Raw genomic sequence first — 18,195 nt, 5'->3', positions numbered from 1 at the left:
TCCTTTGATCCTTGAGAGGTTGAGTCAGGAAGATTAAGAGTTTGAGGCCAACCTGGGCTACATATCAAGACACACATTTTAAAAAATTAAAAGCTGGGACTAGGAATGGTGATTCAAGGTCTGTAATCCCAGCTTCTAAAGAGGCTGAAGCACAGATTGAGACTCACCTGAGCTACATGTTAAGTTCAGGGCCAACTTGTGAGACTTAGAGAGACTTAGAGAGACAGCGTCTCAAAATAAAAAGAAAGGGACAGGGACATAATTCCATAGTAGAGAGTTTATCTGAATTCAATCTCTAGCAATACTTGGCTAGAAAGAGTGAAGGAATTATAAAACTTGCATTATCAGGCATATAAATATACAGAAGTACAAAAGTATTTTTCAACCGAAAGCACAAAGAACAAAGCCAAGATTCAAATTTGGAGTCTTTTTATTTTCTCTTTGAGTTTCAAGTCTGACCTCTTCCAGAATGTGTCTTTTGGTTTAGGGTAGCCTTTTCAGGTGCTGGAGTTGGGGTACTGGTGTCTAACTTACTTGGGATTCTAGGATTCTAAGAATCCAAGAGGGAGGGGATTTTCAAGGTGATAGCTTCAGACTGTGAGTGCACCACCTACAGAGATATGGCAGGCCAACACTATTCCCTCTCAAACATATGTGGGATGCCTTTCCTCGCACTGTTAACAGCTAAACTCCTAAATATCCCCCCAAACCCAACCCATCTCCTTCCAGGGACCTTATCTGGACCTTCTAGTGGACAAAGGCAGAGCTCTTAACGCCTTTTATAGGGGATGAACTTGTCCAGGCTCACTGAATAGAATGGGAGTCTTACTTTTCCCTACTCTACTTACAGAGAATCCAGCCTAGAGCCTGGCTTCCAAGGACTGACCTGACTATGCACGGGAAAGACCCTGGTACAGAACCTGGAGTCTCATGGACCTGAGCTTGAACTATCTGGTCTAATCAGGACAGACTGAGGTGTTTCCACTACTCATCTCTAGTTTTCAGGTGACCTCAACCTGGGACAGTCTAGATACAGACTTCAGAGATGCCAGACACATTTCCCCCTTTTCCTCTTCCTCTTCTTCCTCTTCTTCCTCTTGCTCCTCCTCCTCCACCAACACCACCTCCTCTTCATCTTCCTTTTCCTTCTCCTTTCCCTCCTCCCCTCCTTCATTTTCTCTTCTTCTCTTTCTTTTTGAGACAGTGTCTCACTATGTAACCTTGGCTAACCCAGAACTCACTGTGTAGACTGGGCTGACCTTGAACTTACAGAGATCCACTTGCCACTGCCTCCTAAGTGCTGCAAATAAAGGCATGTGCCACCCCATCTGGCTTCCCAGACACTTTCAAGGATAATCTACTGTCCCTGACAATATTACCTTCTTCCCACAATCTTGGCACCTGTGAGTGTCAATTCATGCTTAATCCAAACCCAGGTGTGCCTGGCAAACCACAAATGGGTCAGGTACAGCCTAAAGACTGAGGCAGGGAGAGAGTCTATGAGGCTGGAAAAGACGAGTCAGGCTAATATTATGATCTGAGGGTCACAGAGGAACATGTAGCCCCTGACTGGGGCTATACCTAGGCATACTATGAGTTAGATCTCTCAGTCCTTGGGGAAGGGGCAACTCCTTGGAGTTTCTTCTATGGAAGGTGAACCTGAAGAAGGCTGAACACTAACTCCTGTGGCCTAGACCAAGGATGGTGGGATTCTGGCCACCCATCACATGGTCCATGCTGTTTTGAGCTTACTCTGGGGGCTGTCTGGTTTCCCAGTTTGAGTCAGAGGCCAGGTGTTGTTTGCACATCCAAGAGGAATTGTGGTATACCTCAGTTTTCTCTCCTCTGGGTCCCACATTGTTTGGGAGCAGCCTGGGGCCTGAGGATCAGGATGAAGGATATCTGGATAGTAATTCTCCTTGGTTCTTTACTCTGTAGATCCCTCTGCATCTGAAAACCTAATTGATGGTGCTGAGGTTGTGGAAACAGCATTGCATGCACTGCCCTATCCCGGGGCTACAGAGCAGGTCTGGAGGCCAGGGAGCACACCAGTGCCAGAGTGATAGCAGTAATGGCCCTTGTCATTTCCCTATTGGCCATAAGGCCACTATCTGAGGTCATTACCTTTCAAGCACCTCTCTCTGGCCATTCCTTGCTGGCCAGCTGCTTCCTCACAGATGCCCACCTAAGTCAGATTCTCCAAATGCCGACTCTAGTAGCAGGAGAGTCTACCTTAGGAGGAGTCAGAGGCCAGCAAGTCTCCAAATAAAAATCCTGCCTCTGTCCTCACTCTGTGGGGCTGTAAGAAAGTCATTTCCCATCTCTGATTCTTAGTTTATAGGGCTCTTATTAACTATGTTCTTGGGGCCCTGGGCATTGTCCTCAAGATCAAGGAAAGGTTTGATTTTCAGCCAACTTATATAGATCTTGTCTGCTAGACCTGGGATCTGAGGACCTTGACGGAATGGAGCAGGCTACAGTCTGGTGCTGTAGACAACCTTACTTTAGTTTCAGTGTGGTTTATGCACAAATGTAACGAAGAAAGCAATGATCCAAAGAAGATGGGGTTCAGAAAAACATGATCAGGAAAACATGTAAATAAACGCCAGGAAGCCCATACTAAATATTAACAGAGCAGAGCTTTCCCAGAACTTTCTCAGGACAGACCAAATTGAAATACAATTGCCTGGCACTTACTATAGATTATAACTGGGAAAGCATGAAGGCCACATTCAGATTCAGAGCACGCAGACCAGATTGGGTTCTATAGCTATGTTTCTGACATCCAGCAAGAATAAGCATATCTTATGAATTGAAAGTAAAGGTTTGTCCAGGAACAATCAATCCAGGGAACAAAATGCAGGTAAAAGGCCCTCTGCCTTTTATCCTGGAGCCTCTTTCAGTTCCCCAAGGCATTGTTCACCACACCTCATTCTTTTGACCATGTTCCAACAAGGGGCAGCTTAGAACCTTATGAGGGGGCAATATCACTTCAGAAGAGGCTCCAAAGGGCAAGGAAAACCCAAGTCCTATAGAGGACTGGTAGGAAGGGAGACCTGAGTGCCAGGGCAGGGAAAAGGGAGAAGATTGGTGCTATCTCTAAGAAGCAGGATTAATGTCCCTTTCAGAGGCTCTTCTTGTACTTATTGTGGTCTTAGGGACTAGATAAATTGGTCCAGGAATGAGTATAGAGATGGTAAGTGGCAGCTCAAAATGCCAAGGTGGGTGAACAAGGGGATCAGATTAGGGAAGGAGCTTGGGTAAACAAGGAAGCTACAATTAGATTAGGGAAGGAGCTTGAACCACAGCGACTCCTGAGACCCCCGAGAAGAGCACGGACTCCCACAGAATAATCAACCAGTCATTCAGAGCATCATCACGGGCATCTTCTGGGCTGTTACAAGCTCCAAATTATTTCTTGGTAAAAGACGCCCATACTACACATGCTAAAATTGTGACAACTCTAACTGCCCCAGTTCACTAATCTTTAACTGTAAATTAGAGGTTCCTGGAATGTGTGCCCATATGGAGGCCAGGGGAAATCTTTGCTGAACTTTTGCTGGGTCTGATCTAGGTGCTTTATGGACAGCCATCTTTCAAATGCTCGTGGAAGACAGGACAGAAATGACGTCACATTACAGATGAAATAACCGAGCAACTAAAAAGACTACAAAAGATTGGCCTAAGTATCAAGCAGAGGACTTGCTTACTTATGCTGCTGCAAAAACTCAAACAAAAACGAAAACCAGCTAGGCAGTGGTGGTGTATGCCTTTAATACCAGCACTTGGTAGGGTAGGGGTGCTGGGGGAAGAGGCAGGTGGATCTCTGAGTTAGAGGCCAGTCTGTTCTACAGAGTGAGTTCCAGGGGCAGCTAGGGCTACACAGGGAAACCCTGTCTCAAAAACAACCTCAATTCAAGGCAAAATGAAACTTGCCCAGAAATAAACATCAGTAAATGGTGCACTCATACTGAAAAACCTGTCCGTGAGTGTGTGTGTCTGAGACTGAGCCAATCTGGTGCTAAGCCTATTAGGATGTGTGTCTGCAGTGCAAGCATATGTCTGCTTCTTGTCTTGGGGAGCAGTCTTGCACCTCCTGGTGTCCACATCACACAGACACATAACCCGTTCTGCCACCTTGCCACAGGAGGCTCCATAATCCAAAAGTTCCCTCATCTGAAGCTACTCCTTCTATCCGTCGTTTTACAGGACAGCTGGGGCCTTGGAACAAGGACATTGGTATGCTATGACACCCTGGCCAGCAAGGGAGGGATTTTCAGAGACTCAGGGATAGTGGCCTGGGGAAAGAAAACGTAAAGGCAAGGGACATAGAATCCCAGGGAAACTTCGAGCCATAATTATTCCTCCTTGAGGTGTTGCTACACAGCATCTGAGGCCTCACTAGACACAGTTTTCTCAATTCTCTCCAGGGACCTCAGGGGTTAGCAGCATCAATGCAGGCGTGGTATGCCCTCAGCACAGGGGCAAGAAACCATCTCACATTAGACCCTCTTGTTCCCAGAGCAGCTCCTTTGTGAATGTCGTTCCCAGTCTTCCTTTCTCCTTACCTCTGGGCCTCAATAGTCACCATGTCTGATGACTGCCAGTCAAGATCCCACCAGTAAGCTGTTGTAAGGGAATGATATACTGCTTCTTAAAAAGTACGTAAGCTACTCTGCAAACCTGGGGTCTGAGTGGGTGCTGAAGGGGCTGTGCTAGCTGTTGAACCAGTCACCAAACACTTTGTCCTGATGGGTCCCATGGGTTTTCACTACGGTGTCCTGGTGAGTCCCATGGGGGCCATGCAGAGCTTTGCTGTGGTTGCTATCTGCTATTGGGAGATGAGGGAGGAGCTCCTGACTTTGGTCTATAAGCCTGGAGACCAGGCCCTGAAGGTAAAGACTGTGTCTGGTGAGGGTGATCTCGCTGGATTCTGTTCTGGTTTGTGCAGAAGCTAAGACCAGTCAGCAGAGAGAAGGTCCTGGCTGGAGACCTCTAGGTGGTAAGGTTTGTTCTAATCTAGGGTCCCCTGTGTCATATTTCCACCTGACCAGAACTCTGCCTTTGGAGGTCACCTTGCAGGCCAGGGTGTACATTGTGGGGGATGGAACATTATTTTGATGCCCGAAGGGTCTGGGTTCAAATCTAGAATCCACAGACCCATGAGTCATAGATTCTGCCTGTCACTTCTTGCCCCTAGGTTCTGCCTAATCTTGCTGTGGTTGTTTATTTTCATTTTTCAGGGACCTTCTCTGGGAGGGACATAGACTCAGATGTGGACAGTGTGAGCTCGTGATAGATTGGGTTCTAATGGGTGCATGCAACTTAGGGAAGGCAGAGGTTTCTCAGGAGGGTAGATCCTCAGAAGAGTTTGATTAATGTGCTGGACTTTATCATACAGCAAGGGTTTAGGAAGAAGCAGGAGCTTGTACAAGGACCTGGAAGTAGGAACCATGGTGGTAACATTCAGTAGTCTACCATACTGGTCTTTGGGAAGAAAAAGAAAGAAGTTGCAGTCGCCCTGCTGGGACTCTGCCATTCTTGGGTTGGCCCCAGTCAGGAAGGTCCAGGTAGGTCTGACCTCAGAGCTCCTCCAGTTTCCTTCTCCTCTGCTGCCGGTGCCATTCTTGAATTTTTCTGGGCAGTGTCTCTGTCCAGAACTGTAGCCGACCCTTCTTTAGCTTCACCCCAGTCTGTGGTTCTAGACCAACCTCCAAGTATTGTTCTAACTGGTTTAATTGGGGCCAAGGAGGTAGCTCCTTGCCATTGGGGTTCCTGGATGGAAGGAATAAAGGAGAACCAAAGGCTGATCTAGGCTCTGGGTAATGCCAATACTGCCGATAGGCCCGTGTAACCTACTCACCCTGTGTGTAACTGGCTCCACTGGGCCATCATGGTTAGGCTCAGCTGCTTCTCTTCATCTGTGGCCTCTGGGAAGGCTGGTGTCATGTGAGGCTTGGACCATGCCCAATGGTCCATAAAACTGACTGGAGACCTCTGTTCCCAAAAGACCTATTGGAGCGTGGTAGCCTAGTGATGAGATGTCTGTTTGTCCTTACCCAGGAGGGAGCTCTCTTCAATGAGGAAAGGACCTCCAAAAACAAAGGAATTCTCAGATGCATGGTCAGCCTTCACCCAGGCTGACTTGAACTTCGCAAAAGAATTGGGTGTATGCTGGAACTCATACAAGAGAACAGGGCACCCAGCATCTACAGAGAAGGCAGGATTCATGTTAGGTGCCCACAGCTCAATCAAGCCATCAGCAGCACAAGTTGGTAATGGCATAAATTGTCATCATAAGAATGGTACAGACTGGAGATGCGGGGCAAGCATTGCTGAGATTGCTTGGTGAATGTTGTTGCTTTAAAGGCAAAATCTCATATAGCCGAGGCAGTCCTCGAACCTAGTATATAGCCAAAGATGGCCTTGAACTCCTGATCCAACTGTCTCTACTTCCTAGGAGCTGGGATGAAAGTCACCACACCTGGCCTGACTGAACACAGCTCTGTGTGCTGTATTGTTTGTTTCACACTCAGGATGATCTTTAGAACAGCAGTTCCCAAACTGTGGGCCAAGACACCTTTGGGTCACATATCAGAGATTGTGCATATCAGATATTTACATTACGATGCCTAACAATAGCAAAATTATAGTTGTGAAGTAGCAACCAAATAATTTTATGATATTTTGGGAAAAGGAGGGTCACCACACCATGGAGAGCTGTATTAAATGGTCACGCAGGTTAGCAGTGGTCACACCACTGCTTTAGATTAACATTCCCTATGTTCCCACTTTACAAACGATGAACGTGAGGCCCAGGGAGGTCCTCTGCATCTTGCCTGAAGCCACAAGGTGAAGAATTTAGGCCTGTTATGATACAGTATCAGCCTCGGGGGAAGCAAGACTTCTCCCAGGAGTAGTACTGAATTGCCCACCACCAGTGGAATAAATCTCGGAGAACAAGTTAGTAATGGGCTCTGCTGCTTGACCTTTTTTTTTTTTTTTTTTTTCTTTTTTTTTTTTTCGGAGCTGGGGACCGAACCCAGGGCCTTGCGCTCGCTAGGCAAGCGCTCTACCGCTGAGCTAAATCCCCAACCCCGCTGCTTGACCTTTTATGTCACTTTAGCTCTCTCAACTTTTGTTTCACCCACACAGTATTCTGCCCAAGGTACCACCCCCTACATTCCAAGGAAAGAAGGGCTCGAAGGTGGCTAAAGTGTGTGGGATGTAAGGCACCACAGGGACTCTGTACCTATCGGTAGCTATGTCACCCGTGATGGTACAGGGAAGGCAGGGCAGGCAGCAAGGGGCTGACCTACCTTGAAGGTATTTTGAGAAGTTCAAGATAGGAATGATGAGTGTGATATCACCCAGCAATTCCTGGAAGGCATACTTTGTAGCTGATTCATCTGAGCCATTGTCTAGGTATTGATCTATGACAGTGGGCCTGATCTCAGGGGGCACTTCCTGGAGTGAGAGAGGTCAGACCACACAGCTTTGACAGACCTCCCACAGATCCCCCCTCCCTCCACTACAGATTCTTTCACATCCTGGGGTTCACACTTGGGGGGAGGGGTAGCCATCCATCTCCCTGCCTCCCTGGATGTTTTATTAATAGGGTCTTATCAAGGTAGGATAAGCTCAGAGTAGCCCCATGGCCATTGTTTGAATTGCAGTGCAAGTCAGTGTCTGCCTCCTAGGATGTTTGGAAGCCTATGTGAAGTCTGCAGCACAGAGTGTGGTTCAGGAAGCAGGTGCCAGGTGGGAATTAACCAGGAAGAAGCACTGAGTGGGGGTGCCACACAGTTCCAGAGAGCAGCAATGACGTTGTATGACAGAGAGGTTCCGGGGTTTCCAAAGAAGAGAGCAGACATCGGTGCTGCCTGGGTATCTGGGCAGCTCTTCGTATGCAGTGTCCTGTCTCTCTAGGAGATCTCAGGTGAGCAGGAAGCATCATCTCCACTTGATGTGGGCTCGGAGGGATTAGGGGAACTGCACAAATGAGCAGGGCTGGGATCTGTAATTTCCCCTCCTCAGCTTCTTGAATGCTGGGATGATAATCCGGAGTCACCACTCCTGGTCTCTTTAGTTTTCATGGAATTAAGACTTGGGCCAGGAGATTTAGTGACCAGTAAGCAGTGTTGGGAGTGGATCAAAGACTGCTATCCCAGCCTCCCTCATTGCCTTACCATAAGGGCCAAGAAAGGCCTTGAAATATCTAATAGGTCCTCCGGGCTCAAATGTTCCAACTTATCCAGGATATTCCAGATCTGTGGGGATAGTATAGCTCCGTCACTGTTCTTCACCCTCAGGCTTGAGCAGGAGGACGTTCCTAGGCCAGTGTCCACAAACCCTTGATAGAGGATAGAGCCACGGGTAGTCAAATCCACAATGGAGAGACTTCTGATTGCTGAGAATAGAGGTTGCCTAGGGCAGTGGTGTTGAAAACTGTCAGAGGCTATTAGCAGTGCCACCAAGGAGGATAATATTTATTCAATATATTTCTTCTTTTGTATCTGTGTATATGTGTGTTTGTGTGCATATGTGTGTTTGTGTGCACATGTATGTGTCATGTTTTGCGCACATGTGTATATGTAGGTCAGAAGTTGATACTGGTTGATTTTTTTCAATCTCTTGCCACATTATTTTGTGAGCTAGGTCTCTTACAGAACCTGGAGCTGGTCAGTTTGGCTAGACTGGATGAACAGTGAGCTCCAGGAGTCACTGTGGTTATAGGCATCCAGCACTGCACCTGGCTTTTTTACAAATGTGCTGGGGATGGAGCTCAGGTCCCCCAGGGTTCATTTCAGAACCTCATAGGCTGTAGATAAAAGCATCACATGTTGGTTCATGTAATCCCAGCACTTGAGGTGGGAGGATGGCTTCAAGTTTGAAGCCAGTCTGGGCTACACAGTGAATTTTAAGGTAGCTAGACTACAAACAAAGACTTCAGGAAATCGAATCAAGTGTTGACTTTATATGTTACAAGTCCTTTTGTTTTTGAGATAAGAGCTCATGGGGTAGCGCAGGCTGGTCTCAGACTTGAGATTTTCCTACCTCTGCTACCTGAGTGGACCACGGGAGCATTCGGTGCCTGGCTCAGGCGATGCAACTTTAATGGCACCTGATGTCTGAGTCCTTGAGGTCAATGCAAGGTCTACCACTTACTGGGTTCATGAAAGCTACTTTAACTTCTTGTGCCTCAGTTTCAATGACAAACAACAATGACCTGCCCTCTAGGATTATCGTGAGACTGAGTGCATGTATGTCCAAGTCCTGGTGCAGAAAAGCTGATTCTTATGGTGGACTGATTTTAAACCGGGGAATGTGGAAACAAGAAGTTTCTTTCTTTTTGTTTGTTTGTTTGTTTCTTTCTTTCTTTTTTTCTTGTTTCTTTTCTGACAGTATGGCATCACTGTGAACTCGAGGGGCCCTTATGAGCAGTCGCTCAAACTACAAAGTGAAGAACCACATTGAAAACAAGTGATGGGCTCAGGGGCAGGCCTGGGGGCAGAGTACTTGGCTGGCATTCAGGAGGACCTCTGTTTGGTCTTCAGCATCGTGGGAGGGAGAGAAAAGTTTCTCTGAAGATGGGTAGATAAGTGAAAATAGTGGATGAAGCAAGGTGCCCAAGAATACAGCACTGAGGAGCCACTTAGGCATAGAGTCACCCTCCCCAGTTGCTTAGAGCAGTTTCTACTAACTAAGCACCACCAAGAATGAACTACGGGTTAGCAATTCCTGGAACACACCTTGGCAAAAGCTGGATCTTCAACACAGAAACATTGGCTTGGTGAAAATGAGGCTTAATGGCTTTGATCTTTGGCTTTCACACCTCCCAAAATGGGAATGACCAGAGTGCTCAGGCCATGGCTGCTGTGGTGATGGTAGAGAGAAGGCCACCTGGGCAGGGTCTTGAAGGGCACAGGCACCAAAGGTCACTCACCCTGAGTATGAGCCAGCCAAACTCATGGTTGGTGACTCCCAGGAGGTAGGGCACAGTGGGGAGTTGCCGATCTGTGAGGATCTTCTCTGGCCTTTGTGGGAAGGAGTCATTAATGATATAGGAAACGTTCACATTTTTCTGCAGGAAAGAGTAAGACACAAGTCTATCGATTCCATAGGAACTAAACAGGATGGTTCTGAGCCACTGTCATCATCCCCCAACAGGAGACATACCTGTATAAGATCCTTTCCTTCCTTCTGCAGCAAACACTGTACCAGCTCAGCTGGGGATCCGGAACTACAGGCCACAGAATTGGCAAAGTTCTGGGGACAGTCAGAAGAACACTGATTGAGCTGTGATGCCACTGTCTGGGTCCAAGATTAGCTGTAGAGACCTGCTACCAACCCAAGAGGCTTATTCCTTTCCTGTGTCCTCTTCATCTGTCTGAGAACTATGGCCTTTTCTAGTTCAGGAATAGTTTGAGGAACTTATAAGACCATGCATGGCCATGTCTGACAGGGAAGGGAAAGACTAGAGAAAACCCACTCAAGGGGTGTCCTCCTTGAGAAAGCCATGTCTGACTGCCTTCCTCCTGGATTGCACTAGTCAATTGTCTCTGAGCTTATCAGTGACTCCCTAGTGGTTACTCCCTCCTCTCCACACCTGATCCAATGGTTAGCACAGGGTGGCATGTGGAGACATACTTAGGATAAGAGGGTGAAGGAAAGGCAGACCCGAGCTTAAGGCTATGTGTTCATCTCTTTCATCATCCTGGTGGTGATAACCCCACTCTGGGATATGGCTCTGTGGGAGAGCCCAGCAAACATTGGAGACAGGGGAGAGCAGAGAGGACAGATGTTAGAAGGCAGAGGAGCTAGGAGGTCTGGGACCATAGAAGCCCTCTCAGATCTAACCATGACTGCCACTTCTCTGTAGTAACTCACCAGGGATGAGACGATAGAGCCACCAGCAGAATTACCGAAGACAGTGACACAGTTGGGTTCACCCCCAAGGGGGCTATGTTCCCCTGGATCCAGCACAGAGCAGCCACCACATCCAGGAACCCCCTGTTGCTTGGCATGTGCTTATCCCCAGTGCTAGGGGCAGGGAGAGGCACTGATTAGCTTAGGATAGCTTCCAGGACATTCTTTTCCCCTCACACTCTGCTCTTTTGCTCTGAGTCAATCACCAGGACATGGGACACTTTTCTGCTTCCCAGTCCTGGCTTGGCTGTGAGTCACCAGTGGCACCTGTTTTCCCAGTATGTGATGTGGGCAGATGTAGCAGGACAACCAGTCCGAGTTGGCTCCTTAGATGGTTAAGAGTTTGTTGCTCTTTGTCCCCCATCTTCTGCTAGGAGTCTAGTCCCAGCCCAGAGACTAACACCCTTTGCTCAAGTTCAATATTTAGGTTTGGTTTTTGGTTGGGCCCCATTCTATCACGGAGAGTGGGGATATATTCCCTCCCCCTCTCCTCTCCTTTCCTCCCTTCCTCCCCCTCACTCCCACCATCCATCTTCTCCCCCTCCCTCCCTTTCTCTCTCTCTCTCTCTCTCTCTCTCTCTCTCTCTCTCTCTCTCTCTCTCCTCCTGTGTGTGTGTGTGTGTGTGTGTGTGTGTGTGTGTGGCTAGCAAACTTTACTGTCTGAGCGACTTCCCCAACTCCTCTACCCTTAGGTCCTCATGAGAAGACCTTCCTCAGGTCTGCGATGTCCTTTCCAGGCTGGCCATCTCACCTGAGGAAGCCAACGATCCTAAGGTGATACTGGACAGTGACAACTACCACACCCCCATAGGCAGCCAGGGCTGATCCGTCCTGAGCGGTGGCGGAGCCAACTTCCAGAGATTCCCCATGGATCCATACCATGACCTATAAAAATGGCTCTGAATTCGTGGCTCCACTTCTGGCTTTACCCTTCCACCTTGTAGCCCAGGGTATTTTAAAGACTTCTGGAGTGTTTAGAAAACAGGAGTGGAGAAGGTCATTTGGCATGGTAGAGTTGGATGGGGTCTTCTGGACTCCATACCAGCCTTTTGGTCCCTGCAGTGATCTCAGTTGAGGATCAGGCAGTCCTCAGAAATAGGGAAGATTAGGTGCTTTTCGTTGGGGGTGAATCTGCTGCTGTTTATTCTCTCTACATCCTGCAGACACCTGCAGCCAAGGGGAAATCCCGGGTTTAGCCATCAGTTCCACACACCCTGGTATCCAGAGATTGCCACCACCCTGCCCACTTGCCCACCTCCTGCAGGGGTACTCACATCGGGAGATTGGTGTTGGCAACTCTCACACCTTCCCAGGGCTGTGTGGGAGTGGAACTGAGAACCGAAGCAGTCCTAGTGGTGCCTGAGCAAACGGAATGCCCAGGAAGACATTTACCACGTGCTCTGTATTCTTCACACCTACCTGCTGGCCTTGAACATGACCCAGGGGGTATCCACTTCAGGCTGAGGGACTTTGGGTCCTGAGATCAGGAGAGAGGGGTCATTGGGTGAGTTTACAAGCCTCTACGAGGGGATGGATGCAAAGATGGACTTTTAGAATGAAGGAAGACTGGCTTCTCCAGTGTCTATTTGTGGGGTTCTATTCTGAATACTTTCTGTCCAGCATCATGGCTGAGCTCTCCAGCAAGTGGTTACCTTCATGATTATTATTTGTTTGTTTTTGAGATAGGTTCAGTCTGGTCTTGAAAGTGCTAGGTAGAGGAGGCTGGACTTTAATTCCTGATCCTTGATCCTCCTGCCTCTACCTGCTCAGTGCTGGAATTACAAGTGTGTGACTAGCACACATCTCTCTCCACAATTGTCCCTGACTTCCTCTTCCTTACCTTGTGCCACAGTCTCTAGATTGAATCAAACCTGCTGCCAGTTTGAACCTCACTTACATGTTAAATAAGGTGTGATAGCCACCCTTGTTACTTTCTGTGTCAAGGTGCTTTGACATCTGAAGTCTGGTTATTTTAAATCTGCTTAGACTGCATTGCTTATTCTTGCCTACTTGTGAAAGCAAGAAGAAGAAGAAGAAGGAGAAGAAGGAGGAGGAAGAGGAGGAGGAGAAGAAGAAGGAGAAGAAGGAAGAGAAGGAGAAGGAGGAGGAGAAGGAGAAAAGGGAGGAGGAGGAAAAAAGAAGAGAAAAGAAGAAGAAGAAGAAGAAGAAGAAGAAGAAGAAGAAGAAGAAGAAGAAGAAGAAGAAGAAGAAGAAGAAGAAGAAGAAGAAGAAGAAGAAGAACAAGAAGTCTCACCCAGTTTCCCATTATTTATACGTGGCTCCCCTGTATGGTCTCATAGGGGTGATTTGTACCCCCAGTTTTTCAGTGATCTGTAAGGAGGGTTGGTTTATGACGCGCTTGTTGATTTTACTATGACTGATTAAAATAAGCCATGTGTCCAGTTAAAACAGGAAGGTAAGACTGAGGATATAACTCAGTGGTTTGTACGTTAAGGGCCTGGTTCAGTCTCTAGAAAGTAAATAAATACCCCCTCTTCCATAGATCATACAGATAGTAAGGACCCTGCTCAGTCAGGATATACTGTGTCTGCATTCTTCTATATCGGGTACCTTCTCAGAGAAGGCTGTTCACTCTTACTGCCTCACTCCTGCCCCCTTCCCCTTTTCTCAGGTTTCCTACAGAGTCAGAAGCCCCCACTTCACAGGTTCAGGAAGTATATCTTACCAGTGACTGTGGTAGGAAATACCAGGAACAGATAGATCACCCAGAGTAGGACACTGGACCCAGCTCGTACCGTTGTCCCCATATTTGTCATAACCAACTATGGAAGAAGCTGTGGAAAGCTGGAGAGGACTTGACCTTATAGTGACTCTTATCTTGTGAAAATTAACCTGGTCTGTCCCGACTGGATGGTGACCAGCTATGGAATTAAGTATGCTGTGCTCTGCCTGCTCCCAGTACAGGGCCTTTTGGAGAGTCCAGTAGATTTAACACCTGCCCCTCCCCCACATCCCCACCCCTGTGGATGATTCCCAGCTCTTGCCTGGTGTGGTGCTGCACTCTTACAATTGCAGTGGCTGAACTGCATATCAGCCAGACTCTTCTCCCATGTTCCTATTCCATTCACATCTTGAATGTTGTACAGGCAGGCTCCTCCATGTTTGAGCAGAAAATTTTGAGCACCCTTGCTCAAGGTCAAATAATCAAAATTAGCGTTAGTAAACAAGTGTGTTGTTTCTCACAGAATTCTTACAGAATTTCTTACACTATCATCCCTGTTTGCCTCATCCTAGCCTACATTTGCAATCTGTCCATGGACACCAGCCCCAAGTCCCCTTCTACCTTCCCTGGATTATCTGCACCTCCAACTTCTACTGTCCTTTCCCACCAGCTGCAAACCCACCCTCATCTAAGCAGCATCCTGTTCAGATCTGGGGCTATAGCTCAGTGGTAATAGGCTTGCCTCACATGTGCGAGGCCTCGGGGTCAATCCCTAGCACCAACAAAACTATGCCATACTTCCCAAACTGTTCTTTGCCCCATCTTCTCTTTTCTCTTCAGCAAAACGAAGACCATCTGCTACTGTGGTTTCTTCCTCTTCTTATACTTTCTTCTAGAAGTTTCCCTCCACCTAATCAGCAAGATCAGATGAGGTCAAGAAAGGAAGCTCCTGCAGGAGCGTGGAGGAGAGCAATCCTGCCTCTGACAGTAAAGAAGTTCAAGGTCATGCTGGGCTACAAAATGAGTTCAAGGTCACTTGGAGCAGAAAAGTTGGTCTTACCTGTGGTCCCGCGGCTCAAGTTGCTCGTTGGGGGCTGCTTTTGAGCTCTAGGTGAGGGCAGCAACCAGGAGGGTCTGCACCGCCTTTTGCCGGAGCCCCCGTGCACCAGGGTCCCAGATGGCGTTAGGTGTTTTCCTCTGGAGTCAGAAATGTGGGCAGAGTGTAGTCTCTTCTGGCTTCTCAGGCATGTCTGCCTCTCTGAAGGTTTAGCTCTCCCTCCCACAGGATTTGGGTGCAGAGAACTGTTGACCAGTTCCCTTCAGTTCCAGGCCGTTTCTGGACTGCAGAGGATCTGCTGTTCAAGTGCCCCTATCTTCTGTTTCCCAGAAGCCATATACAGTTTCCTCTTGGGCCAGGGATGTGGGCAGGGGTGGGCAGTATTGGTGGTCTCTCCCGCTCTGCAGTCTCAGGAGTGCCCACCTGTCCGGGTGGCGAACTCTCTCTCCCAGGGGGTTTTGGAGCAGTGAGCTGTGGGCCGGGATCAGCAAGACTGCCCCTCTCCTCCTTTACACCATCTGTGTTCTCTTTTTCCCCTTGGCATCTTCCCACATGGTCCCCTACTACTTCCCAGTTTAATGGGACTGCTCTAATTTAAATGTGTCTAAAGATTCAAAGCTAGCCAAGTAAGAGGTGACATGTAATTTATCTGTCTTTGAGTTATCTCTCTCAAATTAATTATTTCTAGCTCTATACATTTACTTGAGAATTTTATAATTTCATTTTTCCTTCAGCCGAATTGTATTTCTCTAAGTACGCAAGCCACATGTTCATGATCCATTCATCACCTGGGGAAAATGTAGTTTGTTTCCACTTTCTGGGTATTGTGAGCAGAGCAGCAGTGAGCGTGCATCTCTGTAGTCAGACATAGAATTCTTTGGGAATGTGCACATGAGTGGTATAGCTGGATCATGTCATGATGTATCCTTGACTGGTCTGAGGCTTGCCTTGGGCTTGACCTCACAGAGATCCGCCTGCTTCTTCTGCCCAAGTGAGTGCTAAGATTAAAAGTGTGTGCCACACGGCCTGCTCTTAGATTTAAAACTATTTTAAACATTAAATTTAAATTTGATTTTATGTGTATGGGTGTTTTGCCAGCTCTCATGCTTGTGGTGCCTACAGAGGCTAGATGAGGGTATTGGATCTTCTGGAAATGGAGTTACCATGTGGGTGCTGGGAATTGAACCTAGGTCCTCTAGGACAGAAGCCAGAGCTCTTAATATATGAGCCATATTTCTATTCCTTATTTCTAGCTTTTAAAAATTAATTAATTAAAACCGTATTAGTGTGTGTGTGTGTGTGTGTGTGTGTGTGTGTGTTCTATCTTTATGTCTGCGTACCACATGCATGCAGTACCGCTGGAAGCCAGAAGAGGGCATTGTGTATCCATTGGGACTGGTCTTGCTGCTATGTGGGTATACTGGGTTAAAAGCAGCCTGCTTTTAACTGCTGAGCCATCTCTCTAGTCTCTATTTTTAACTTTCTGAGAAATTTCTACACTGGTTTTCATAGTGGGAGAAAACCACTGTGTTTGCACTCCCATGTGTACTGTATTCTCTCTCTGTCTCTCTGTCTCTGTCTCTGTCTCTGTCTCTGTCTCTGTCTCTGTCTCTGTCTCTCTCTCTCTCCCCCCAGAAGGAGCCACTTAAAAAAATCTAGGGAAACATTCACAACCAGCAGCCCATATCCCTCCAATGCAATAATATTTCAGACTTGCTAATTTAAGTATTGGTGAGGACACAAAGCAACTGACATATTCGACACATGGTTGGTGTGAGACGGTCATTTGGAGGTGATTCAACATTTTCTCTTTTCCCCCTTATTTGCTAACCCCTTTATGAGTTTCTAATTCTGGGGGTTGGACCTAAGGTCTTACACGGGCTAGCCCAGTGCTCCACCGTGAGTTCTAATTTCAACGCCTTTCTCTCTTTTGTCTGTTTTATTTTGACACCGGGTCTCACTAAGTATTTCAATGGCTTCTTGTTTGCTCAGGCAGGTCTTCAGTCTCAACCTTTTTGCCTCGGACTTCTGAGTAGTTAGGATTATAGGCCTAAGTTGGCTTTTGATTTCTTTTTGCTGGGGCTGGGATTGAATCCAGGACTTGTACATCCTAGGCAAGCTCTGAACCATTGAGCTGACCTCTAGCCCTGCAATTTCTGTAAAGGTTCAACAAGTTTTCCGCATGACTCAGCGCTTCAGCTCTAGGTCTGAACTCTAAAATTGAAATCATGTGATTATGGAAAGCCACATGTGAAAATATCTATAAAACTTGATTAAAACGTAGCTGAACTTGTTAGTTCGTCTGCAGGCAAAATATTCATATATGTAAATTAAGTCTTACAAAGGAGGCAAGGGGCTAGAGTAAGGCTTGATGAACAAGTATGGGTATCTGGTATCCATTGTACCCACATAAAAGGCAGGCATAAGTGAGAAATGGTGGTGGGAACATGCTACCTCAGTGTGGAGAAGTGGGGGCAGGCAGAGCCTGGCGCTGATATGATAGCCTGCTAATGTGTGAGACCAAGGTTCAGTCCGAGATCCTGTCTCAAAAAGTAAGTGGAGAAACAACTGAGAAAGACACTCTAACATGAACCTTTGGTCTTAACTCATGCCCGCAAGAGTAGTATACATGCTCATACACACATGGGGGCTGGGGTGGTAGTTGTATCAGGATGGGGTGGGGGTCAAACAAGAGAGGGCTGGAGGTGTGGTTAAGGGGAAAAGGAATATTTAGGGACAGCAATGTGGTGTTACTCACATGGATGCTCTCACAGTGGAAGATGGTCAGATGGTCCAGAGGTGGCAGGGTAACTGTGAAGGGCAGGATGATACCTCTCTGATGAATAGGCCCCCATGGAGTCAGGGTGTGGGAACCTCTGCTCCTTGATGTGTCTGTATCTTCTGCTTCTTACCACAACCTCACATCCAAGGAGGGTCTCCCAGATGACCCTTTTTGTAGATGTGCAATGGTCAAGTGTCTCATAGTGTCTGCAGACCAAACCACACTGGTGTAATGGCAAAAGACAGGACACAAGGGGCCCATACATATACAACCACCAAACTAGATAAGATGGATGAAGCAAAGAAGTGCAGGCTGACAGGAACCGGATGTAGATCTCTCCTGAGAGACACAGCCAGAATACATACAGCAAATACATAGGCGAATGCCAGCAGCAAACCACGGAACTGAGAACGGGACCCCCCATTGAAGGATTCAGAGAAAGGACTGAAAGAGCTTGAAGGGGCTTGAGACCCCATATGAACAACAATTCCAACCAACCAGAGGTTCCAGGAACTAAGCCACTACCTAAAGACTATACATGGACTGACCCTGGGCTCCAACTGCATAGGTAGCAATGAATAGCCTAGTAAGAGCACCAGTGGAAGGGGAAGCCCTTGGTCCTGCAAAGACTGAACCCCCAGTGAATGGGATTGTTGGGGAGAGGGTGGTAATGGGGGAAGGATGGGGAGGTGAACACCCATATAGAAGGGGAGGAGGAGGGGCTAGGGGGATGTTGGCCTGGAA

General features: G+C 47.5%; 1 protein-coding gene across 1 annotated transcript; it reads right to left on the bottom strand.

Annotated features, from left to right (window-relative positions):
* Nucleotides 1–5,340: 5,340 nt before the first annotated feature.
* On the bottom strand, nucleotides 5,341–13,793 carry Ces3 (carboxylesterase 3). The gene is given in 17 exon segments (XM_032888078.1): nucleotides 5,341–5,775; nucleotides 5,864–5,939; nucleotides 6,060–6,209; nucleotides 7,320–7,467; nucleotides 8,190–8,270; nucleotides 9,947–10,084; nucleotides 10,180–10,269; nucleotides 10,681–10,783; nucleotides 10,889–10,958; nucleotides 10,961–11,043; nucleotides 11,681–11,814; nucleotides 11,972–11,999; nucleotides 12,001–12,096; nucleotides 12,204–12,249; nucleotides 12,252–12,371; nucleotides 12,374–12,406; nucleotides 13,616–13,793. Coding segments are annotated over 17 exon segments (1,680 nt in total). The 5' UTR covers nucleotides 13,707–13,793; the 3' UTR covers nucleotides 5,341–5,582.
* Between the last annotated feature and the right edge of the window lie 4,402 nt (nucleotides 13,794–18,195).

The sequence above is a fragment of the Rattus rattus genome, chromosome 17 (assembly GCF_011064425.1).
Source record: "Rattus rattus isolate New Zealand chromosome 17, Rrattus_CSIRO_v1, whole genome shotgun sequence".
Lineage (NCBI taxonomy): Eukaryota > Metazoa > Chordata > Mammalia > Rodentia > Muridae > Rattus > Rattus rattus.
Note: the sequence above shows the minus strand (reverse complement) of the source record. Positions and strands in the feature narration are given on the sequence as shown.